At 42.6% G+C, this 24325-nt stretch overlaps 2 protein-coding genes and 1 long non-coding RNA gene across 5 annotated transcripts in view; 1 reads left to right on the top strand and 2 right to left on the bottom strand.

Annotated features, from left to right (window-relative positions):
- LOC106505430 (uncharacterized) overlaps window positions 1-24325 on the top strand; it is a 101039-nt gene that overhangs the window by 73106 nt on the left and 3608 nt on the right. Inside the window, exons 3-5 of one of the 3 annotated variants that reach the window (XR_014821173.1) lie at window positions 7826-8395; window positions 21972-22150; window positions 22275-22508. This is a non-coding gene — a long non-coding RNA (uncharacterized LOC106505430). Of the gene's footprint in view, window positions 1-7825; window positions 8396-21954; window positions 22151-22274; window positions 22509-24325 lie in introns of all 3 variants that reach the window. The other 2 variants (XR_014821171.1, XR_014821172.1) reach the window with 2 other exon arrangements.
- Window positions 1718-8203, bottom strand: KRT25 (keratin 25). Its single transcript, XM_003131484.7, has 8 exons — window positions 7715-8203; window positions 7199-7281; window positions 6434-6590; window positions 4270-4431; window positions 4059-4184; window positions 3346-3563; window positions 2918-2985; window positions 1718-2097 (listed from the first exon to the last, which is right to left on the bottom strand). Exons 1-8 carry the CDS (start codon window positions 8147-8149, stop codon window positions 1988-1990), a joined length of 1359 nt encoding a protein of 452 aa, XP_003131532.4. The 5' UTR covers window positions 8150-8203; the 3' UTR covers window positions 1718-1987.
- Window positions 15786-22441, bottom strand: KRT26 (keratin 26). Its single transcript, XM_003131482.5, has 8 exons — window positions 22001-22441; window positions 21207-21289; window positions 20261-20417; window positions 19986-20147; window positions 19775-19900; window positions 18663-18880; window positions 17073-17140; window positions 15786-15940 (listed from the first exon to the last, which is right to left on the bottom strand). Exons 1-8 carry the CDS (start codon window positions 22439-22441, stop codon window positions 15786-15788), a joined length of 1410 nt encoding a protein of 469 aa, XP_003131530.2.

Raw genomic sequence — 24325 nt, 5'->3', positions numbered from 1 at the left:
CACCCCTACTCCTTTGGGTGTGTGGTACTGCTTTGCTTCTGCCTTAAGTAGACTCATCCCCCGTGTGCTCTCCCACATGCTGTACTGTGTTTCTGACGATACACTTGACACCTATTTTTACAGTCTTTGCCTCCTTGAAACATTTTTGCTTTCAACAGGGGGCAAGAATCAGGGCAATTCTGCTTTTAACCATTAGCTTAGTCTAGTGGCTAGGATTCCTGGTTTCCAGCCAGGCTGCCCAGGTTCAATTCCTGAGCAGAGAATTAAGATCTCACTTCAAGCTGTCACCCACTGCTGTCTCTCCAAGCTCAACAACAACCCTCTGAAGTAGGTATCATCATCATTATCCCTGTTTTACAGGTAATGAAATCAAGGGACAGAACAGTTAGATAACATTCTCAAGAACACACAAGTAGAGAGAGGTAGAAATTATTTTGAATCCAAGCAGCTCAGGGCCCTATCCCTTAAGCCCACTTCAGTGGTGCCTTTTCTAAGAAGTAAGTTAGGGAATATATGGTTCCTTATTTGGCTATGTTACTTTGATTCCTTCGTGAGATTGTCATGGTCCTAGCACAGGTCAGAAAAGAATTTCCAGACACAGAGACAAAGTGAGAAGAGAGCTAAGAGATGCTGCTGGCACAGCGGGATGCCCCCGATGATTAGGGAGAGCTGACCCCAATGGAAGTTAGCTGCTTTTTTTTTTTTTTTTCTTGTCTTTTTAGGGCCATATTCACAGCATACGGAAGTTCCCAGGCTAAGGATCAGAGGGATCCAATCGGAGCTGTAGCTGCAGACCTATAGCCCAGCCACAGCAACGCCAGATCCTAGCTCTGTCTGCGACCTACGCTACAGCTCATAGCAATGCTGGATCCTTAACCCACTGAGCAAGGCCAGAAATTGAACCTGTATCTTCATGGATACCAGTCCAGTACATTACCGCTGAGCCACAATGGGAGCTCCCTTGGCTGCTTCTTTTTTTAGCCAGAGGGTGAGGGAAAGGGTGTGGGGGGAGTTCCCGTCATGGCTCAGTGGTTAACAAATCCAACTAGGGACCATGAGGTTGAGGGTTTGATCCCTGGCCTTGCTCAGTGGGTTAAGGATCCGGCATTGCCGTGAGCTGTGGTGTTGGTTGCAGATGTGGCTAGGATCTGGCATTGCTGTGGCTGTGGCATAAGTTGGCAGCTACAGCTTTGATCTGACTCCTAGCTTGGGAACTTCCATATGCTGGGGTGTGGCCCTAAAAATACAAATAAATAAATAAACAAACAAATGGTATGATAATCCCTAGGTTCATCCATGTTGCTGCAAATGGCATTATTTCATTCCCTTTTTATGGCTGAATAATATTCCATTGTATATATGTATCACATCTTCTTTATCCATTCCTCTGTCTGTGGACATTTACCTTACAATAACCACTTGAGAGTGGTACTACTACTATTTTACAGATGAGTCTGAGATATATACATTTTAGCTATTATGAAAAGGAACAGGCTTGTTATATGTCAAAGTATGGCAGTTCAGGGATTTCAGTGGATGTATTTTTATTCCTTTTGAAATTACCTCATTTTGAATTATTGGGAAAGCCTCATGAAAATCTAGGGGGAAATCTGTTAATTATTCTTTAAAGTTGTTCTACACATCAAGAGCTGTTAGGTGTTCATACATCTGTACCACAGACATGAGCATTTTAAAGATAAGGCAGTACCACCAGGGATAACTTGCTAAAGAAAGAAGGTTTATTGACTACAAAGAATTGACAACACTTTCTGGAAGGTAATCAAATGAGTCATCATATTTGTATGTGACTGTTCTTCCAGATGAACGGGAAAATATACTATTGATTGCCCAGATAGAGATTATATTTCAGTAATAGAAAGACACCAAGACAGATTTTTTCCTTAGACTTGCTCATTTTTCCAGACAGATATATGACGCCTTCTCTTCTCCGAGAGTATGTGGCATACGCTCTTTCTTATGTATCAATTTAATTGCTTTGAGATTTCTCTTCCAGAGAGTGGAGCCTGGTGGTAAGTATTTTGCTGCGTTGGTCTACCTCCTCAAGAACTTTCTTGACCACTATGGCTTTGATTGGATCTAAAAGTTAAATGTCAAAAGGAGATTTTAGAAACTTGAAACAAGATGAGTAAGATCACAATAGTTAAAATGTGGCAGCAACCCAAGTGGCCCTTAATAGATGGATACATTATCCATACAGTAGAATATTATTCACTCCCAAAGAAAGGAAATTCTGACACATGCTACAGTATGGATGAGTCTTACAGATATCATGCTAAGTGAAATAAGTCAGTCACCCAAAGACAAATATTGTATAATTCCACTTACAGGATGTGCCTAGAGTAATCAAATTCATAGTGAGAGAAAGTAGCATGGTGGTTTGCCAGAAGATGGGAGGAGGGGGAAATGGGAGCTGTTGGTTAGTAGGTACAGAGTTTCAGTTTTGCAAGATGAAAAGAGTTCTAGAGATGGATGGTATTGATGGTTGCTCAACAATATGAATGTACTTCATGCCACTGAGTTCTATACTTAGAATGCTTAAGATATTTCATTTTATGTTCTGTGTATTTTACCACAATAAAAAACACTGGAGGAGTTCCTCTTGCAGCACGTCGGAAATGAATCCGACAAGTATTCATGAGAATGCAGGTTCCATTCATGGCCTCGCTCGGTGGGTTAAGAATCTGGCGTTGCTGTGAGCTGTGGCACAGGTTGCAGACTTGGCTCAGATCCCGTGTTGCTGTGGCTGTGGTGTAGGCCAAGCAGCTGTAGCTCCGATTAGACCCCTAGCCTGGGAACCTCCATATGCCGTTGGTGCGGCCCTTGAAAGCAAAAAAAAGAAGAAAGAAAAAGAAAAGAAAATGAAGTAGAACATAAGAACAGAGTGCCCTTTAATTACCTTTGAGTTGGGCTCCCATGTTTCCGGATCCGTAATCTTTAGACTTGTAACCTCCAGACTTGCAAGCCCTGTGGACACATATTGTTGAAAACATCACAAAAGAGAGTGATTTAGAGAGAACTCCACCAACTCTAGATTCACTCTTCCGTTTTCCTTAGCTGTTTGGTGAGAACAGTTTCAGTGGGTTACACAGGTGAAAGTACTCTGCTTTAGCATCAAGAGGTGATCTTTTAAATTTTCATACAGGGCTTGTTGCACTTTGGTTTTGTAAGATGTGGCTAATTTGCATCTTGGCAGTAGTGTAATATGTTTAATATTTAGCATTCATGATAGTACACGTGGTCCTTTCACTCTGTGTTCACTTTCTAGGGATCGGTTTCAAGCAGATTTCAGTATATTTCATCCTCCCTGTAAAACATGCCACCTACCCTTCCTCTCCACCGATGAGGAGGCAGTAGGTCTCAATTTCTTTTTCCAGGTGGACCTTGATGTCCAGGAGCTGCTCGTACTCCAGTTTCTGGCCCTCGGTCTCAGTCCTGACCTGGTGCAGCTGCTCCTCCAGGGCCCCGATCTGAGCCTGGATCTGGGCCAGCTGCGCACAGTAGTTGCCCTCCGTCTCGCTCAAGGAGCACTCCAGGGAGTGTTTCTGTCAGGAAACAATAGAGAACTTGAGATATAAACACAGATAATGCAGAAATTTGCTTCAATAGATGACTTTCTCCTCTTGTGAACTTTGCCCATCGTTGTTTTAGATTTCACATCGACACACAGTCAAGAAGACTTAAAAGTCAGCAAGTTGTTCCTTTTTGGTAAAATAGCCTAAAGACACTGACAGTGCTTTTTTAGCTATTATACAAAATTCTCTTCTCAGGAGCTTCTGGGTTGTCTAGTGGATTTGGCGCTTCCACCGCTGTGGCTGGGGGTTCCATCCCTGGTCTAAGAAGCTAGATCCCAGGTGATGCCCCTGCACGCCATGGCCAAAAAAGGGGGGCTGGGGAGAATTTCCTCTTCTTATGTTCTAAGTTAACTACAAAAAAATACGTAAGGATATATTCCTAACATGGTTAAGGGCTTTCACACCCACCAGGACGCATTTTAAAGTGATACCCGGGGAGATGGTAAAAGATCGGCCTTATCGTACCGTGGCTAGGAGAGACTGAAGTTCAATTTCCAGGGTTTGGAGGTTGCGCTTCATCTCAGTCAACTCGTTCCGGGCCGAGGTGGTGGCGCCCGCGTCCTCAGAGATCTGCTGTTGCAGCGAAGCGCTCTGCAAAGGCGTTAGGGAGGGGGTACATCTTAGTTTTGTGAACCTCACTCGAACGCAGCGGGAGTGTGTTCCGGCCTAGACTCACCTTTTCATTGAACCAGGCCTCTGCATCCCTGCGGTTCTGCTCGGCCAGGGCTTCGTACTCCGCCCGCATGTTGTTCAGCAGAACTGTGAGGTCCACACCGGGCGCCGCGTTCATCTCCACGTTCACGTTGCCTCCGGCCGCGCACTGCAGAACTTGCATTTCCTGTGGGCAGGAGGAAGAGCGTTCAGCTCAGCCACGCAGGCGGGTTGTATAAAGGCTAGAGGCTCAGCTTTGGTAGGGTTCCTAGAGTTCCTTCCTCTGGGTCCATCTCCCAGGCGGTGCAGTGACCCCTCCATTTTGCATATTCTGCCTCCTTATGTAGCCTGTTTTATTCTTGAAGAGTTTGAAGGGCTCCAAAGCGCTTCCTTGTGGTGAAGTGAATTCCTACTCCTATAAATTCATCGGTTTTAGTTCTGCAGCACGGGAGAAAGTCTTACTTCCTTTTCCAAATGAAAGTCCTTTAAGATATTTATAATGAACTATCCATCACCTATTTCATTCATTTATGGCCACAAGCGTCTCCCCCTTGGGGATCTGGTCTTCATTTCACTTAGACACCAGCTTAGATGTGTCCTCAGCTCAGTTCTCGCCTGACCACAGACAGTGTGATCTTGGTCCAAGAGCTGAGTCTGAAGAATTCTGAACAATTGAGATAACTATGAATAAATAAATAAATGTTTGTTTATATGTTTATTTATAATTATAAGCATCATCCTCTAAAGAATCCTAGTTATGAATTAAGCTATGAACCTTACACAGAGACATTATCATGTCTCGGTGACTCTGGTGGAGGATGAATCTCTATGGGAACTCTGGTTCTGTCCTGGAATGGTTAAGCTGAGCTTGGGTAAATGCTTAACTATCAAGTCTTAAGCTGAAGTCTTGATTTTCAGATAGGAATAATAAAAAAAAAAATCCTTTCCTGGGATGTTGAAAGATGTGAAAGAACTATTCGTAATAAGACCTGGCAACACTACCTAGTGTATAAATGCTAAATAAGTAGCGTTATTATGGTTATGATCATCATCATAGAAGGTGGAATCAGTTGTGCAGCCCAAGTCTACATGTTATTGCATCTGGAGTGTGGGCTGCTGGGTTGCACTGAGTCTGGTCTAAGACTGTGGGTGGCAGACATCGCTGCCGAAATCATGTCCATTGAAACAGCAGGGATCGGCTTGTGTTTCTGCTGCAGGAACCCTCCTCCCCACCCACGTCCCAGGCCCCGATCGGACCTGGGACAATCACGAGGCTTGCTTTTTTCCCTGCACCAAATCCCCCAGGTAATTCTAGCATTCTTGTCTCCCTGGTAGTCCCTGTACCTCTTGCTCTAGATGGGGTTTTTAGTTCTAAGGATTTAATGAAAACACCTTTTGTTCAGGCAGAAGAAAAAGATATAAATGTGCCTGTGGATTTGTCTGCAAGGTAATCATTTTAAAAAATCAGTTGCACTTAATTCATCAAAAATTTGCTGCATCGGAGTTCTCCTCACAGCTCAGCATTAGTCCTCACTAACATTCATGAGGACTCAGGTTTGATCCCTGGCCTTGCTCAGTGGGTTAAGGATCTGGCAATGCCGTGAGCTGTGGTGTAAGTGGCAGATTTGGCTTGGATCTGTCATTGCTGTGGCTGTGGTGTAGGCCAGCAGCTACAGCTCTGATTCAACCCCTAGCCTGGGAACCTCCATATGCTGCGGGAGCGGCCCTAGAAAAGGCAAAAAGGCAGGAAAAAAAAAAAAAAGAATACACCTTAATATTAAGTATATACACTTAATGTGTGTATGAAGTAAATGTTTATGTGTTTTAAACCCACCACTGTTTTATAGAAATCTGGTTTGCTTAAGATGTCCTTAAAGTATATTTATTTTATCTAATTAGACGTCATCTCCAAGTGTGCCGTTTTAATGTCGCTATAATTACCTCACCGAAACACAGCTCTTATAACCCTGATTGGTGTGGAAAATAAGATTTTTTTCCCCCCATGGGAAATCTGATGAGCGATCAAGGGTGCATCTGTACACATATTTCATCGCTTCTACAGCTAGCTCAGGGCTCACTCCTGTCTGACAGTGGGCATGGGTGCCGATTTCTTTAAGAAGTCATGTCCCTTATCTCCCATCAGATGGTTAGTGTCTGCAGAGGGATGGCAGCATGCCGTCAGCGCTTACCTCTTTATGGTTCTTCTTGAGGTACGTCAGCTCTTCACTTAGGGTTTCGTACTGAATCTCCAGGTCTGTTCTGCACAGGGTGATCTCATCCAGAACCCTGCGTAGCCCATTGACATCACTTTCTACGCTCTGGTGCAGAGCCAGCTCATTCTCATACCTTAAAGATTTCCAGTTGGTCACATGGTTAGAGAAATAGTCACCATTCAATGATCAAATGCTAGAATTCTGAAATTTTCAAGTGACAAATTTGGCCACTAGAGACATTTTCAAAGTCTTTTTGTTGTTTGTTTTTGCTTTTTTAGGGCCAAACCCACCGCATATGGAGATTCCCAGGCTAGGGGTCGAATTGGAGCTGTAGCTGCTGGCCTACACCACAGCCACAGCAACACCGGATCCTTAACCCACTGAGCAAAGCCAGGGATTGAACCTGCGTCCTCACAGATGCTAGTCAGATTCATTTCCACTGAGCCACAATGGGAACTCTGACATTTTCAAAGTTTATTGTGTCTTAATAATTATTTTATTTCGAGCTATTTCTTTGGCAGAAAAAGAACCAGGGTGTTGGACTCTACTTTTATAGCTGTTCATACTTTATATTTCACAGCCAGAGTATAAAAAAGTAAGAACATTCTGTTTACTTGAAATGCATGTTTTACATTGCTGGCATAAGAGTTGGTAATATTTCATGAAGGATCGAAAAATAAGTTCACTCTATTGCGTCCTGTTGATCTCCATGGAGTCTTTTCACTCTATGAGTCTACTTACTTGAGTCTGAAGTCATCAGCGGTCAGCCTGGCATTATCGATCTGTAGAACAGCGTTAGCATTGCTGGTGGTGGAAGCAATGATCTAGAAACAGGAGTTTGACTTTTGAAAGGCAATTCATCACAATCAAGAAAGAACGAAAAGTAGGGTTTTCTAGATTAGGAAGTGGAAATAATCAAAATTAACATAGTTTACTAGGTAGTGACATTTTAAGCCTGACCACTGAATCCACTTAGTGCTTATTTCCAGTGCTAACTTGAAATTTCCTTTAAGAAATCACAAATAGGAGCCATAAGTGTTTTCGGCATTTGTTGAAGAAAGAAAAAGGACCTTTAAAATACAGGCGTTCCCTGGCCTAGCAGGTTAATGATCCCATGCTGTCACTGCAGCTGCCTAGATCAGTATTGTGGCCACAGGTTGGATCCGTGCCTGGGAAACTTATGCTAAAAAAGAAAGAAAGAAAGAAAGAAAACGAAATAAAAGTATTTTAAAAGGATGGCCAAGTGTAAACTCTTACCTGATTTTTGAGATCATCAATTATCGGGAAGTATCTACTGTAGTCGTGATCAAGACCGCGGCAAGAACCGGGTCCAAATTTCTCATACCAGCCCTTGATCTTCTGCTCCAGGTCGGCGTTGGCCTCCTCCAGGGCGCGCACGTTGTCCAGGTAGGAGGCCAGGCGGTCATTGAGGTTCTGCATGGTCACCTTCTCGTTGCCGGAAAGGAGGCCCCCCTCATTCAGAGTGAAGCCGGCGCAGGGATTGCCCCCGACTCCATTGCCTCCTGAGGTGCTGCCACCAAAGGCACATGAGAAACTGCTTCCGATTCCAGGCATGCTGCAAGCATTTCCAGCCCCAAAGCTGGCTCCCCCACCGGAGAGCCTGAGCGATCCGGATGCTGTGGTGGGGCGAGGACAGGCCCTCCTGGATCCGCTGGAAAATCGAAGAGACATGGTATCCGGGCGAGTGTGTGGCGGAGCTGTGTTTGTGAAGACCGGAGTGGAGCGACTTCCCACCCCAGCAATTCTGTTGGCCTTTTTATAGACAATTCTCAAGTGTGTTCTGGATGAAGTTCTGCCTACATAGAGTCAAACACAGCTTGCCAGCCTCAGCAAGTCAGCGTAATTGGATGATTTTTCCTAATTAGTAACCAACTTTGCCCGACTCATTTCTGTAGGAGGGCAGTTGCCCCCAGGTTGGTGGTTATCTGAGAAATGGGTCTTGGGTGGAGTAATTTCAGGTTCCTTATTACATTTTGAAATTGTGAGTGAGTCATTTCTCACTTCCCTGCTTGGTAGATAAAATTTACCAGTCTACCGCACAATAAAAATCTGGCGTGATGGTTTTGGGCTATTCCGTCGCTAAGGCAGATTTTGATGTTTCTGAGACTTTCTCTGCTCCTTTTCTTTCCTTCCTTCCTTCTTTCCATCCTTCCTTTCTTTTTACGGCTCCACCTGCACATATGGAGGTTCCCAGGCTAGGGGTTGAATTGGCACTACAGCTGCCGGCCTGCACCACAGCCACAGCAACGCCAGATCCAAACTGCATCTGTGACTTATGCCGCAGCTTGTGGCAGTGCCAGATCCTTAACCCGCTGAGCGAGGCCAGGGATCAAACTGCATCCTCACGGACTCTGGGTTGTGTTCTTAACCCACTGAGTCACAATGGGAACTCCTGCTTCTATTTTTTTTTTTTTTTTTACAATTCTTTCCACATCAGTAGAGAACAGAATTATAATCATTATTTCTCCAACCTGGATCTTCAGTCACCAATTCCCCCCACCTTCCACTCTTGCCATTGTTTCCGGTGGGTGGTAACTTCCATTTGGCTGACGTGCATCATATTTTGTTGACACTTATGTCTGGGGATAGCTGTCTTCTCATATCCATTTTGGTAATTAGGAACACACCCCTAATTGCTGTTATGGGTTGTGGGAGTTTGGCAGGACATTAACTTAATTCCTGACCCTGCAGAATTTGAAGAAAACTGGAAGGAAATATTTCTTTTCACTTCATCATGGTTTAGCTTAGGCAAAAGTCATCAGTCAGCTGGCTATTTAGTGGATGTGGATTCCTGTATACTTATTACAAAGTCTCAATATTATGGAAATTTTGGAGAAAAAATCTGGAAATTGGCTAATGGACAAAATTTCCATGAATATTTGTTAAGTAAGGCTGTTGTGAACACCTGGGTTAATTCATTCATTTAACCAATATTTATTAAAAACCTACTATGTGCCAATCATTGTTCTGATGCTTGTGATAAGTAGAGTCATATGTTATTTGCCCTTTTGTGACTAGCTTATTTCCCTTGGTGTCTGTGTAAGTAGCATGTATCAGATTTTCCTTTCTTTTAAGGCTGGTTAATGTTTCATTGCATGTTTATACCATATTTTGTTTATCCATTCATCAGTCAGTGAATACTTGGGTTGTATCCACGTTTTAGCTATTGTAAATAATGCTGCTGGGTACATGGGTGTATAAATATCTGTTCCAGTCCCTGCTTACATGTTTTAAAAATATTTTTTTATTATGGAGTTCCGGTTGTGGTGCAGTGGAAATGAATCTGACTAGGAACCATGAGGTTGCGGGTTCGATCCCTGGCCTCACTCAGTGGGTTAAGGATCTGGCATTGCTGTGAGCTATGGTGTAGGTCGTAGACGTGGCTAGGATCCCTTGTTGCTGTGGCTGTGGTGTAGGCTGGCAACTATAGCTCTGATTGGACCCCTAGCCTGGGAACCTCCATGTGCCTCAGGTGCGTCCCTAAAAAGACAAAAAGACCCCAAAAATTTTAAAAAAATTTGTATTAAAGTATCATGGGTTTATATACACTGCAGTGCCAATATCTGCTGTACAGCAAAGTGACTCAGTTATACATATATCTACATTCTTTTTATATTCTTTTCCATCATGGTCTATCCCTGGAGATTGGATATAGTTCCCTGTGCTGCACAGTAGGATCTTGTTCCCTGCTTACATTTTTATGAGAATATATCCCAATGTAGAACAACTCGATCATATAGGAATTCTATTTGGAACTTTTTGAAGAAATGACATACTGTTTTCCATAATGACGCTACTGGACTTCCCGTGTGGCTCGCGGCATAACTGCTCTAAGTTGCTTCCATAATGACTCTTTCCCATATTTCACATTCCCATTCATTGTGCCCAAGAATTCTGACTTGTTCACATTATATCATCACCAATGTTTGCTATTTTCTTTCTTTCTCTCTCTCTGTCTGTCTTTCTTTCTTTTTTGATTTGCGTTTCCCTGATGATTGGCGTAGTTTTGATTGGCGTTTCCCTAAACCTCTTCATGTGCTTATTGGCCATTTGCATATCTTCTCTGGAGAAATGTCTATTGACGTCCTCGGCCCATTTAAGATACCATGTTAGTTTTTGCTGTTGTTAAGTTGTAAGAGTTTCTTATGTAGTCCTGTGCTCCCTCTCAGATGTTACATTTGGATAGTACCTTATGGTCACCCAATCTTCAAGGGTCATTCAAATGCCAGCAGACCTGAGTGGCATGATGATGTGGAAACTGATGATGGAGGGGAAATTGGAATGGCAAGAGATAGCAGATGGAACCAAATGTGGTAACATTATCTTAGTTTTTAAAATTTTATAAAAATTGCTATTTAAATGTAATTCTGGGGCCCCTCTTTGTGCTAATAATGAGGGGCCCTGAAGCTTAATGTGTCATCAGCATCATGGTAAATTCACCTCTCAACCACCCTGCCCACAGCTCCATCCCTCAGCCTGGTCCTCCGTCATACTTGGTTCTTCTAGTTCTGCCTCTCTCCTTGGGTCCATGAGGTCAGCTAGTTACTTAAACATGTTTTTTGTTGTTGTTGCTGTTTTTATTGAGGCTTCTTCCACCATTCTGAACCAGATAGACTTTCTCTATCTGCTTTCTTCCAAAATTCTTTAATCCACCTTTGTTTCTTCTTTTATTGTTATTATCATTATTATTTTAACGGCTGAAAGGTATGGCATAAGGAGGTTCCCAAGCTAGGGGTTGAATCAGAGCTGTAGCTGTCGGCCTACGCCACAGCCACAGCAATGCAGGCTCTGAGCTTCATCTGCAACCAACACTGCAGCTCATGGCAACACCAGATCCTTAACCCACTGAGTGAGGCAGTGATCAAACCTGTATCCTCGTGGATACTAGTTAGGTTCGTTACCTCGGAGCCACAACAGGAACTCCTTATTCTTTTTTATCTTTGTGGTTTTATACCTTTTTCACTCTTTAAATGGGGTGTGGGGAGGGAGAAGAACCCACATGTTGCCAAGTGTGTTTTTGGAAAGAAGGTGCCAGTACTCTGTCTGCACCATGATTGAATGTAGCCTCAAATTAGTCACATTCAAGAATGTGACTTTTGGAGTTCCCAGGTGGCTTAATGGCTTAAGGACCTGGCATTGTCATTGCACCGGCTTGGGTCACTGCTGTAGCATGGATTTGATCCCTGGCCTGGGAACTTATGCATGCTGCAGGTGTGGCCAAAAAAAATAAAGAAAGAAAGAATGTAACTCTTGCATTGGTGCCAGGGGCTCAGGGCACATGTAAAATATCTGAATCAGAGACAAAATGTGGCCTTCCAGATGTTCTCAGGAATTTCTAACGTAGCATAATAACATTTATGTCTCTCCTGTCCAATAAAACTGCGAAGGGAGATCCTGCCTGATTCCCCTGGTCATATCATATTCCAGGGTCCAGGGTCCAAGAGCTCTGATGATGTTCTGTATTCTTATTGGTCTTGACTTTTTCGGGGCAGTACCTTCTTGCCGAGACCAGCTCAGCAGGTAGGGGCTGAAAAACGTGTGCTGTGGAACTTAAGAAAAAAGTTAACATAAAACAAGACAGAGACATTTATCTTAATTAAAGGTGGGAACCGGAGGACTCAAGGTCTCAGGGACCAAGAGCCCCGCCTCAAGAAACCTCACTGCTTCTATTGTGCTCTTTAGGATTATGTCAAGCGAGGAGGGGGTTGTAGGTGCAGGATATAGTTTTTTTTTTATCATTATTATTTTAAAAGTCATGTAGCTGGTAGCTGGTTAAGCTTCTACTCCAACCTTTAGGCATTTAACAATCATTAGCATTGAGGAAGCCTGGCGTCAGCTGTCTGTGCAGAGCATCTAGAGACTCACCATTGCGCTTCCGCAAATGGCGTGCCCATCCGAGGCAACCCTGCCTAGGTTTGCACCTCGTTCTCCGTGCTGATGCATATCCTGCTAACGACCCCTCATAAACCCCCTGGGGCCATGAGGTTCCTCTTTCTCTTATTTTAACAGGACGTATCATGCTGTGCACAGGTTCCGGCATGCCTAGACCAATGCATTATGTCCTCATTCAGCTGACCACATGAATAACTTACGCCTTTAGATCTTGGTTCTTAAGCTTAAGTCATTTACCAGCACTGCAACTGTTTTTCAAGCAGGAATATGGGGTAAAGTAAAGCAGGACAAGGTGGAGTTTTCAGCATAGAAAATAACAGCAGAGAGGCTAAGAAAAGATTGTAGAAAACATGTCTCCCTAAAAGAAAAGAAAAGAAAAGAAAAGAAACATGTCTCCTGACACCTTCTCTGCCTGTTCTGTAAAATATTTGTTTCCGAGGGCCTGAAAGTGAAATGTCTCGGACGCGTTCTGTTTAGCCAAGGTGTCTGAATGTTGAATACCAGAGAAGGTTGGGTAGTTAACAATTAAGAATGCCTGGAAGTTCCCACTGTGGCTCAGTGGTAATGAATCCAACTACCCAACTAGTATTCATGAGGATGCAAGTTCGATCCCTGGCCTTGCTCAGTGGGTTAAGGATCTGGTGTTGCCATGAGCTGTGGTGTAGGTCAAAAACGCAGCTTGGATCCCCAGTTGCTATGGCTGTGGTGTAGGCTGGCAGCTGCAGCTCCATTTCGACCCTTAGCCTGGGAACTTCCATATACCACAGTTGTGGCTCTATAAAGCAAAAAGAAAAAGAAAAAGGAAAAAAAAGAATGCTCAATAAAAGTTTTTGGGATTGATAACAATCTTTCACCTTTTTATTGTATTTATTTATTTATTGGCTGCACCTGCAGCATGTGGAAGTTCCTGGGCCAGGGATCAAGGCTGTGCCAGAGCAGCCACCCAAGACACTGCTGTGACAATGCTGTATCTTTAACCTACTGAGCCAGGCAGGAACTCCTCACCTTTTGATTTTTATTTTTCGCTGAGACTCACTTCTCAGAAATGAGGGTGAGTACTTAAGCTTTCCAGCCCTCATTTCAAGAAGTATGTTGTTAGCTAAAAACATGTATTTATTTTTATTTTTATTTTTATTTTCCCACTGTACAGCAAAAAACATGTATTTTTGAATCATAACTTATACTTGTATTAAATATAAATCTATCTTTTGTGGACCGAGGAGTCTATTTATCTAAATAGGGAACAGCGGGTACAGAAGAATGAAGTTAGATTGTTCTTGGAAAGAATAACAACTCTCTTGGGAACAAGGAGTGACTAGTACTGGGGGGTCGCAGAGAAAGAGAGTTCAACACTGTGGTGTAAGGTGGTGGATTAGCCAAGGGTCTTGAGAGAGCTGAGGCTCTGGCTGTAGTCCTCCAATTCCTGGGAGACAGTGCCTCTGGAGTATCGTCCTTGTTGAAATAAGATGGTAACAAAGCATAATGAGGTCCCCTGTAGGCTAGGAGAGGGGGTTATCCGGTGACCAGGACTTAATCAACATGGGGGCAGAGGAGGTTGGTGCTGGAGAGGAACTGGAGATGGGTGATGAACAGAGAGGAAAAGACTACATCTATGCCCACGAGGATCTGCCTGATTAAGGTCCCTCTGGGATGGCAGTGGAATCTTAGTGTGAAAATAGGTGAAATTCCTATGCTGACTTTTTCCCGGTCACCATGGTGGAGAGAGAGATCTGGATTTGAACCTAGACCCCACACACGTCAACTGTGTAACTCTGAGGAAATTATCTCTTTGAATAGTTATGTCTTCATATGTAAAAGGAAGATAATAAAACACATACCTTTATAAGCCTTTATGAAGAGCCAACTGGTTAATTCACAGAAAGCAAGATTAAAGCACACTCAGTTAACGTAAGATATTGGTATTGTGGTCTTGCAATTGGAAGTACTTCTAACCTAACTCCATCCAATTCTACACCATTGAACTAATGGCTCCCGTCACCATAACTGAGGCCGTGGATAACAAGAAAGCCATGGAAAAAGTCACTTTCAGCTATAGCTCCACCTCAAGAAACTGTGCCTGGGCTGAGGTCAACTACCTTACTTGAGGTAGGAAACAATTGCAAGCTAGGTGGCTTTTGAGACTTGGAAATGCAAGCTTAGTGGGGCTCAGCACCCAGCGATGGTGAGGTTGAGTTTATGGGCCACTTTTTTTTTTTTTTAATTGGAATAGAATTGACTTACTTTATAGGCCACTTTGCATTTACATGTGCTGTAAATACCCTTTAGTGATACCTTATCCTGCACAGTGGAAATCTAGGTTATTGCAGAGTTCCTTGCCTCACCACTCAAATAAAATAAACATCCATAGCCTAGCACCGGGCCGCTGTCTCCAGCTTCACGTTCCAAAATAATCTGGTCAGGATCTTGTGTGCAGGAGGATGTGAGCAACACGGAGAACCACCTCAGGCTTGAGCCATGCAGATCTAAATTTGCTTAGTTACCTCCACGGTAGGGGCAGAGAGATACAGATACATGTATGGCAAAGTGGAAAAGCAGCTCTCCAGATGCCGATTAACAAATTAACATTAGCTGATCAGCCACGTAGGAGAGGCAATATTAGGTTGAACAAATCCTAATGCTCAATGAGTATAATCTTCGATTACATCCCCAGAAACCCAAACCCAAAGAGAACTAGTCATTTACATAGTTAATCAAGAACAGATTTGGGACCAGAGATTAGGGCCAGCAATCTTTCCAATTCATCCTCTCACGAACCAAAGTAAATATACCGTAAGCGAATTTCCACCATGAGTGAGTGTAAGTGAATAAAATTAAGTGCACTTAATTTTATTAGCATATCCTTAGTACGGTGACATTGAGATCAATTCAGAAATTCAGAAGCACCAGACTTATCAAAATAACTCAACAGGAGTTCCTTTTGTGGCTCAGTGGGTTAAGGACCCCAGGTTGTCTTGGTGAGGATGTAGGTTCGATCCCTGGCCTCACTCACTGGGTTAAGGATCTGGTGTTGCTGTAAGCTGTGGCATGGCTGCAGCTGCTCCTTGGATTTGGTATTGCAGTGGCTCTGGTGCAGGCCCCCGGCTGGGATTCAACCCCTGGCCTGGGAACTTCTAGGTAAAGCCATAAAAAGAAGACTAAGAAGAAGAAATCAACAGAAACATTTTTAATGTAAAGGCTAAAATGGCTCCCTAAGTACAAACACAATCCAGGAACAGAGCAAGATTTTTCCTGTTCCTGAGAAGAGTTACATGCAAAGAACAAGAGAAAGGGAAGAGAAGGAAAACGCATTCTGACCCTTTTATCGTGAAGAACAGAAAGCAATGATTTCCTTGGGTTGTTTGGCCAATGGAATTTTGCGAAGGGAGACTTTTTAAAAAAAATAACTCCCCCCCTCTCATTTTGGGACTTTAGAAGGCACTCGTTGCTCCGTTGTAATGCTGCTTATTTTAGGGGATTTTTCTTCAACTGAATGAACCCTTAGTGAAAGGATACTGCCAAGCTGATCTAGTTCCCCCACCACTGTTTTGACAACAGTTTCTTCTTTTGAGTCTAAAATAAAATAAACGCCACGTTGAGTGCTCAATTAACTATTGCCTGCTGCATACAAAATAGATAATTAACAAGGACCTACTGTGTAGCATAGGGACATCTACTCGACATTCCGTAATAACCTATATGGGAAAAAGGAACGGATATATATATATGTATAACTGAATCACCTTTGCTGTACGCCTGAAATTAATACAACATTGTAAGTCAACTATACTCCAATAAAATTTTTTAAAAACCCAGTGTTTGAAAGTTTGCAGTAAATTAAGATATAATACTGTGTTTGAAGGCTATGCTTAGCAAGGCCTGCGGCTGTCTTTCTTGTACCTACCTTTGTTTTCAGAACAATGGGTATTCGAAGGCTTAAGTGAAACACAGATTAAAACTTGTCAGGGAAGTACAGGCCTGGAACAAGTAATATCTTCTTTTAAACACCAACTTGCCCTATTTCTGCAGTTTCAAATAAAGTAGCTCTTCTATCAAACCACTGAAACTGGGAAAAGAATAGGTTCTAAGTAAGAAAAATACTGGGGGAATTGATTCCCTATTTCAGTAACTCCATAATTTTTTTTTTTTTCTTTTTATAGTTGCACCTGTGACCTATGCAAGTTCCTGGGCTAGGGGTGGAATCTGAGCTGCAGCTGCCAGCCAACGCCACAGCCATAGCAAAGTAACTTCGTAATTTGAACGCTTCTATTCAAGAGCAATGTGAAGTACAAATATTAAGAACTGGTATAATGACCCATTATCCCTTCATGCACTAGAATTAAACTTAGAAACAATTTTATTTGGTTTACAAGTAAGTGACTTTTTAAATATGATTGCTGGAGTTTAAAAGAGTGACATTAAATAATAACGCCTTCTAGGGAGTCCCCTTTGTGGTTTAGCGGTTAATGAACCTGACGAGGATCATGAGGTTGCAGGTTCCATCCCTGGCCCCTCTCAGTGGTTTAAGGATCCTGCGTTGCTGTGAGCTGTGGTATAGGTCACAGACACTGCTTGGATCCTGTGCTTGCTGTGGCTCTGGTGTAGGCCAGCGGCTGTAGCTCAGATTAGACCCCTGACCTGGGAACTTCCATATGATACAGGTGCAACCCTAAAAAGCAAGAAAAAAAAAAAGAGACTTCTATACCTTTGACTTGATTTTCAGAATTTATGGGCCCACGTCCTTTTGATTTGTAACATGTTGAGTTGCTTTTTCTGTGAAGAGAAGAGAAAATTATTGCATTTTTTTTTTTTACTTTCATTAGGGAGCTCATAACTAATTATGAATGGGGAATAAAAGTTTTGGAGTTCTAGTTTCAATAAGATTCAAATTCCTCCTATGTTTAAGAGACATTAGTAAGATTTTCATGACTTCAGTATAGTGAAAGAAGAGATTAAGTGGTCGTTTATAATCAGAAATTTCCTCGAGGCAGATATTAGCATATACAGCATGATAAGGATTCCCAATTCTCATTCTGACTTTTCAGTCAGCCACTTGGCCAGTGAACATGTTTAGAGGACCTACCATGCAGAAGGTTCTGGCTGGGTGCTGGAAAAAATATAGAGCAAAGATATAAGCAGTTTACGCTTTTGAAAAGAAATTAAAACATATGCATGTCAAATGTTGTCTATAACATGACATGAATGGTGCTGTGAGAGTAGTGAAAAATGGTTGGGTTAATAAGTGCTTTGGCCTCAAGGGGAAGCAATTGCTGTTGGGTTCTTAGGAGAACAGGCTCCCGAGGGCTGACATTGGCTTTGGAGGATGCATACGCTGTTACTGACTCATGGTGTGACCAGGAGCAAACATTCTTTTTGTTTGTTTTTTCCCTTTTTTTTGGGGGGGGGGTGTTGGCCGCACCCATGGCATATGGAGGTTCCCAGGCTAGGGGTCTAATCCGAGCTACAGCTGACGGCCTACACCACAGCTACAGCAACACCAGATCCAAGCCTTATCTGCAACCTACACCACAGCTCATGGCAACGCCGGATCCTTAACCCACTGAGGGAGGCCAGGGATGGAACCTGCAACCTCATAGTTCCTAGTTGGATTCGTTTCCGCTGTGCCACGACAGGAACTCCACGAGTAAACATTTAGTAAGAACCACTAATTACCAACTACCTTTTATGTGCAGGCCACCGATGCATGCATTTTACCTACAAAGTGAGTGCCATGGTTAAGAGGAGATAAGAACATTTTTGGTGTTGTCAGTTTTACCAATAAGGCAGCTGGGGTTGAAAGAGATTAAACTATGCTCAATTTCACTTAGAGGTGTGACTCGCACCCAGAGCTGTGGCTCTTGGCTAATAAGCTCTGGTGACCTCTCCAAATTAAATCTTCCTATTTCTTCATTCCTCATCTTTTCAAATGTAATAATAACCCCCTTAGTCCAGGGTACATGTGTAATAACTAGTGAAGCAATAGTAAAGCTGAATGTCCCGTGAGAAGACATGTGCCTCAACACTGAATCACGGACAGCAATTTTCCTCCTTAATTGGAGGACAGGAATCGTTCAGCATCCCATATTTAAATGTTTCCTATGTTAATAGGTAGAAACACATTCCATACATAGAAATTTGATTTGACTACCTCTTTTCATTTCACCTGGATGCAGTAATAAATTCCCAAGGCGAGCTCTTCAGAGTAGGAAATTCTAGGATGCGCTATTGGTGTACATGTATACCGAGAAAATCTGGTTGATGTGAGCTTCATTTTTTTTCACAAGGGGATATTTACCTTTCTCCTCCATCTATTAATTTGCAATATGTTTCAATTTCCTTTTCTAAAAATATTTTGACATCTAGAAGCCGTTCATATTCCAGCTTCTGGCCTTCGGTTTCCGTTCGAATCTGCTGGAGTCTTTCCTCCAGAGCCCCGATCTGCTCCTGGATTTGCTGGAGCTGAAGGCAGTAACTGCCTTCTGTCTCAGCCAAGGAGCATTCGTGGGAATATTTCTGAAAGAAGAACAGAGCAAGGCTTGCCTGTGTAACAGAGAAATGACATGTTTCTAGTTTTTAAACATTCTCAAGGTGGAAAGAAATACTTGTACAAGGGTTAAATCTTTTTCATTGAAAATTAGCATTAGCCAGGTTTTTTTGTTTTTTGTTTTTTTTCCTTTTCTTTTTACGGCTGCACCTGAGGCATATGGAAGTTCCCAGGCTAGGAGTTGAATGGGACCCATAGCTGCTGGCCACAGCCACATGGGATCTGAGCCATGTCTGTGACCTCCACCACAGCTCAAGGCAATGCCAGATCCCCAACCCACTGAGTGAGGCCAGGGATCAAACCCGCATCTTCATGGATACCAGTCGGATTTGTTTCTGCTGTGCCACAACCAGACCTCCCTAGCCAGGTTTTAAAAAAACATTTTCTTGAGTTCCCGTTGTGGCTCAATGGTTAACCAAGGTGCAGCTCTAAAAGACACACACACACACACACACACACACACACAATTTTCGAGGCAGTTCCCTGGTGGCCTAATGGTTAAGGATCTCATGTTGTCACTGCTGTGGCTCCAGGTCAATGCTGTGGCATGGGTTCAGTCCCTTACCCGGGAACTTCTGTATGCTGCGGATTTGGCCCAACCCCATCACCCACCCCCAAACCAACATTTTTCTCTCCATTGAAAAAAAATTTCTTTTTCAAATTTTGGGATTATAGAGTCAGAAGTAATATTTATGGACATTGGTATGTATTATATCTATGTCTAATACTTTTTAGTTATATGTAATTAATCATGTATATTCAGTTTTATACACATGTACATATTTAGGTATATATTTATATTTGCATATATGTATGTATTAACACACACACACTCATTCAAAGCAATGCTGATTCCTACGAACCATGGCCATGAGGGACTGAAGTTCTATCTCCAAGCTTTGCAGATTGCATTTCAGTTCCCTCAGCTCGTTTCTGGCTGTCGTGGCTGCTCCCGCATGGTCAGAAATCTGCTGCTGCAGCGAAGCCCTCTGAAGCATAATTGTCAGACGAGTGAGTGACCCGCTCAGTGGTCTCCCGAACAAGCCCTTGGCGTGTGCCTTGCCACAGACGTACCTTCTGGTGAAACCTGGCCTCGGCATCTTTGTGGTTCTGCTCGGCCAAGGCCTCGTACTCAGCCCTCATGTCGTTCAGCAGAACAGTGAGGTCCACTCCCGGGGCTGCATTTATTTCCACAGTCACATTCCCCGCAGCTGAACACTGCAGGACTTTCATTTCCTGGAAAAGGGATCTGAATTAATGATCAAAGTAGACGTCTGATGGATATTCACACAGTGGACTTGAGGAAGGCGATTGGATACTGGATGGAGCCACAGTGCGGGGTTCCTCACCTCCGCGTGATTTTTTTTGAGGCACATCAGTTCCTTACGGAGTGCGTCACACTGTAACTCCAGGTCGGTGGTACAAAGGGCCAGCTCATCCATACCTCCGTGTAGACCGCTGATGTCAGCCTCAACGCTCTGGCGCAGAGCACGCTCATTTTCATACCTAGAGGTTGTTAGAGTGCTTGAGAATTATAATGGTAGGCAGGTCCAAAGCATAACTTTCTCGGAGGTTTTGTATCGCGAAAGAAGTGATGTTTGGTACACAGTCCTGGGGTATATGCCCACAGCAAAGCGAGGAAACTCTTTGGTATACCTACTGATTTCTAAATAGTTGAAAGAGTTGTTTCTTCAGGGTTGATTTTTGGCATCCAATGTGCTGAACAGTTGAATAAAAACATTGTTTCAAACTTATGATCGCTCTTTTTTGGCTGCGGCTGAGGCATACAGGATTGAACCTGTGCCGCAGCAGTGACCCAAGCCGCTATAGAGACCATGCTGGATCCTTAACCCACTGTGCCACAGGAGAACTTATGATTACTTTTTATCATGGCTTCCTTGATTTAATTTCTTCACTGCTCTTTTCTTATTTTATAAAACGTGTTTGTTATTTTAAAGAAATTATTGAAGTGTAGTTGATTTACATGTTGTGTTAATTCCTACTGTACAGCAAAGTGATTCATTTATACATATGTATATATATTCTTTATCAGATGCTTTCCCATTATGCTTTATTGCTGGTTATTGAATATAGTTCCCTGTGCTTTATAAGTAGAACCTTGTGGTTTATCCATTCTTATGTAATAGTTTGCATCTACTAATCCCAAACTTCCCAATCCCTCTCCCACCCTTGGCAACCACAAGTCAAAAACAGGTAGGTTTTTAAAGCAAAAGCTCTGTTCGCTACTCCAACTGTAGTATTTTTATTATAATGAGTTACATTGTTTTCACCTACTTCAGCCTGAAGTCGTTGGCAGTCAGTCTGGCATTGTCCTTTTGGAGAACAACGCCGGCATTACAGGAGGTCTCAGCAATAATCTAAAGAGGGTAGATTGTGCAAAATGTTAAGTGTCCAAAGTCAAGGGAAACTTCAGATTTAAATGTGATTCTTATCTTCTTAACCTCAAGCATTTATTTTAGCATCATTTTTTTCTACATTAAAGGAACCTGGATTTTCTTCAGAGCTTAAGAGGCAAAGCTTAAGAGCATAAGCTTTCCCAAATCACGGACACTCTTATTACTCCTGATCAAAAAATAGGAGCTAAATATAAGATCAATGAAGCAATTATATCTATTTGGAAATGATTTCTCTTTCATTAGTTAATTCTACAAATTCTTTTTTTTTTTTCTTTTTATGGCCACATCTGTGGCATATGAAAGTTCCCAAGCTAGGGATAGAAATGGAACTGCAACCAAGGCTTGTGCCACAGCCACAGCAATGCTGGATCTGAGCGGCATCTGTGACCTACGTCACTGCTTGCACCAACATCAGATCCTTAACCCACTGAGCAAAGTCAGGGATCGAACCAGCATCTTCATGGACACTATATCGGGTTCTCAGCCTGCTGAGCCACAACAGAAACTCCTAATTTCTACAAATTCTTATTGCCAGCAGTGCGCTAAGTAAGCGCTAGAAATGTAGAGTGAGCAAATTCTACATCATGTAAATTTGCTAAGCTCGGTTTCTACTGTCTTTTTTTTAGGTTCTGCGCACCCAAAGTCTGTAGTCAAAGTATCCGTCTTTCTTACCTGCCGTTTAAGATCTTCAATGACTGAGAAATATCTATGATAGTCTTGATCCAAACCCCTGCAAGGACCAGGCTCATATTTCTCATACCAGCCCTTGATTTTCTGCTCGAGGTCAGCGTTGGCCTCCTCCAGAGCACGCACATGGTCCAGGTAGGAGGCCAGGCGGTCATTGAGGTTCTGCATGGTCATCCTTTCATTCCTAGAGAGGAGGCTGTGCTCCTTTCCAAGAAAACCAGCACAGATGCCACTTCCCAACCCTCTACCACCGTTATAGAAACCTCCTCCAGAAGAAACGCTCCCAAGAGTACAAGAAAAACTGCTTCCTGCCCTCGACCCGCCACATGCATTCCCAGCCCTGAAGCCTGTTCTTCCACCAGACCACCGACCGGCACCTGCTGGAGAGCAGAGGCGCCTGGATCCACTAGAAATTGGAAAAGGCATGACGGCAGCACAGCCAAGCGACCCTTTCTCAGAGAGAAGCAAAGCCAAAGCACACCATCCGTGGAAGGTAACTCCCCTGGCCTTTTATAGGATTCAGTAGGTCATTTTAGTCTTAACTCTGTCAATCTATAATAAAGTATTTCTCGCATGCTAATTGTTGTTTTTTGTAATTGTGTGATTTTTAATAGTGTCCAGTCTGTAGGTGGAAAGCAGCCCAAAGGATACCTTTGTGTATGAAAAAGGTACCAGGTGGAGTGATACTAAATCAGTTTCAAAATCAAAATTAAATATGAGTAAATGTATGTCTTTTTGACCTCTGGGATAGAGCTTAGCTTTTCCCCCTCCTGTATAACAAAGGATTCATAATTCAAATGGACAATGTCTGCTGCTTTTGTCCTGCAAATGCTTATGGAGCATCTTCATTTTTCATGTGTTATTTTTCATTTTTTTATATTTATTTTGGTAAATGTATTCGTTAGCATCTTATTTTTTAAAAATTATTGTTGACTTACAATGTTCTGCCAATTTCTGCTGTCAGCAAAGTGACCCAGTTTTTTCATGTGTTATTAAGTGTTTTCTTCCGTATTAAAATCGGATCCTCTCAATATACAGTGATCCTTTGGTAGTGGCAGTTCTTTCACTGATTTTTTTTTTTTTTGTCTTTTTGCTATTTCTTGGGCCACTCTCGTGGCATATGGATGTTCCCAGGCTAGGGGTCAAATCGGAGCTGTAGCCGCCGGCCTACGCCAGAGCCACAGCAATGCGGGATCCGAGCCGTGTCTTCGACCTACACCACAGCTCACGGCAACGCTGGATCCTTAACCCACTGAGCAAGGGCAGGGATCGAACCCGCAACCTCATGGTTCCTAGTCGGATTCGTTAACCTCTGCGCCACGACGGGAACTCCTCTTTCACTGATTTTTTAAGTTGAAAATGGAAATACTAAAAATTCTGTAGAATTTGCTTGTCAATTTAACTAAAATTAATGAGAATGTGGCAGTGACAGAAAATTATTTGAATAGAGATTTCTTGGTTTAGTCCAGAAACAGAATGTCCATTCAACTGACTCCTGAGTCTCCAAATTGTTCATTTTTCTACCTCAAAAATATTATTTCATGTTTTTTAGCTTAAATTTATGTATTTAAGGCATGAATTATGTTGAGATGTGAGATTCATATTTGGCGAGGAGGGAGTAAAATATAGGAAAAGAGGGGTACTTTCATCGCGACCTAGAAAAGCAGTCATTATGGTACTCCAGTGGAAGAAGAGTTGTCACTGGTAAGTAGAGTCTTCTTTCTTTTGCCTTGATGCCCCTGAGAAGGTACCCTGTGTGGTTGTGCTTCTTTTCCCTGTTGGGCGCATGAAAATAATAACGTTACAGAGTCTCAAATGCAGGTTGAACTGTTCCAGTAATTAATGATTATAACACAGTCTGAAGGGCATAAACATTTTGTAAAATGTAATTATTTAAATTATTATAATAGAGTGGACATATCAGACAGGTCAGGTTTCTAAAACTTATAATGGTCCACATTGACTGGTTAACTGATTATGGGTTCAAAGAGTAGTTTTTTTGAGTGAGATTTCTCAATGGTGCGGATAGGGAATGCTTTGAAAAACATCCAGCATTATTTTCTCGAAAAGATATGTAAGATGATTGTAATCACATATCTCAAAAAAAAGTAAGATTACACATGTAAAATATGTAAAAGATTATTTTCTCCAAAAGATTGGTGGACCAGAATCCAGAAAAATCCATGTCTTTGATTCAAAATATTGAAAAACATTTAATGTAAAACTGTAATTCCGACCATTGGTACATGTTTAGACCAATGCGTGATAAGTTAAGAGATGCAGCTCATATTCGGAGACTTGCTACGATTT

Source organism: Sus scrofa, chromosome 12, assembly GCF_054392235.1.
Source record: "Sus scrofa isolate SSC_HxYL_T2T_F1_AM1 chromosome 12, Sscrofa_HxYL_maternal_Yorkshire_Landrace_v2.0, whole genome shotgun sequence".
Taxonomy (NCBI): Eukaryota; Metazoa; Chordata; class Mammalia; order Artiodactyla; family Suidae; genus Sus; species Sus scrofa.
The sequence above is the reverse complement of the archived record's forward strand: the minus strand, read 5'-3'. Positions and strand labels throughout refer to the sequence as shown.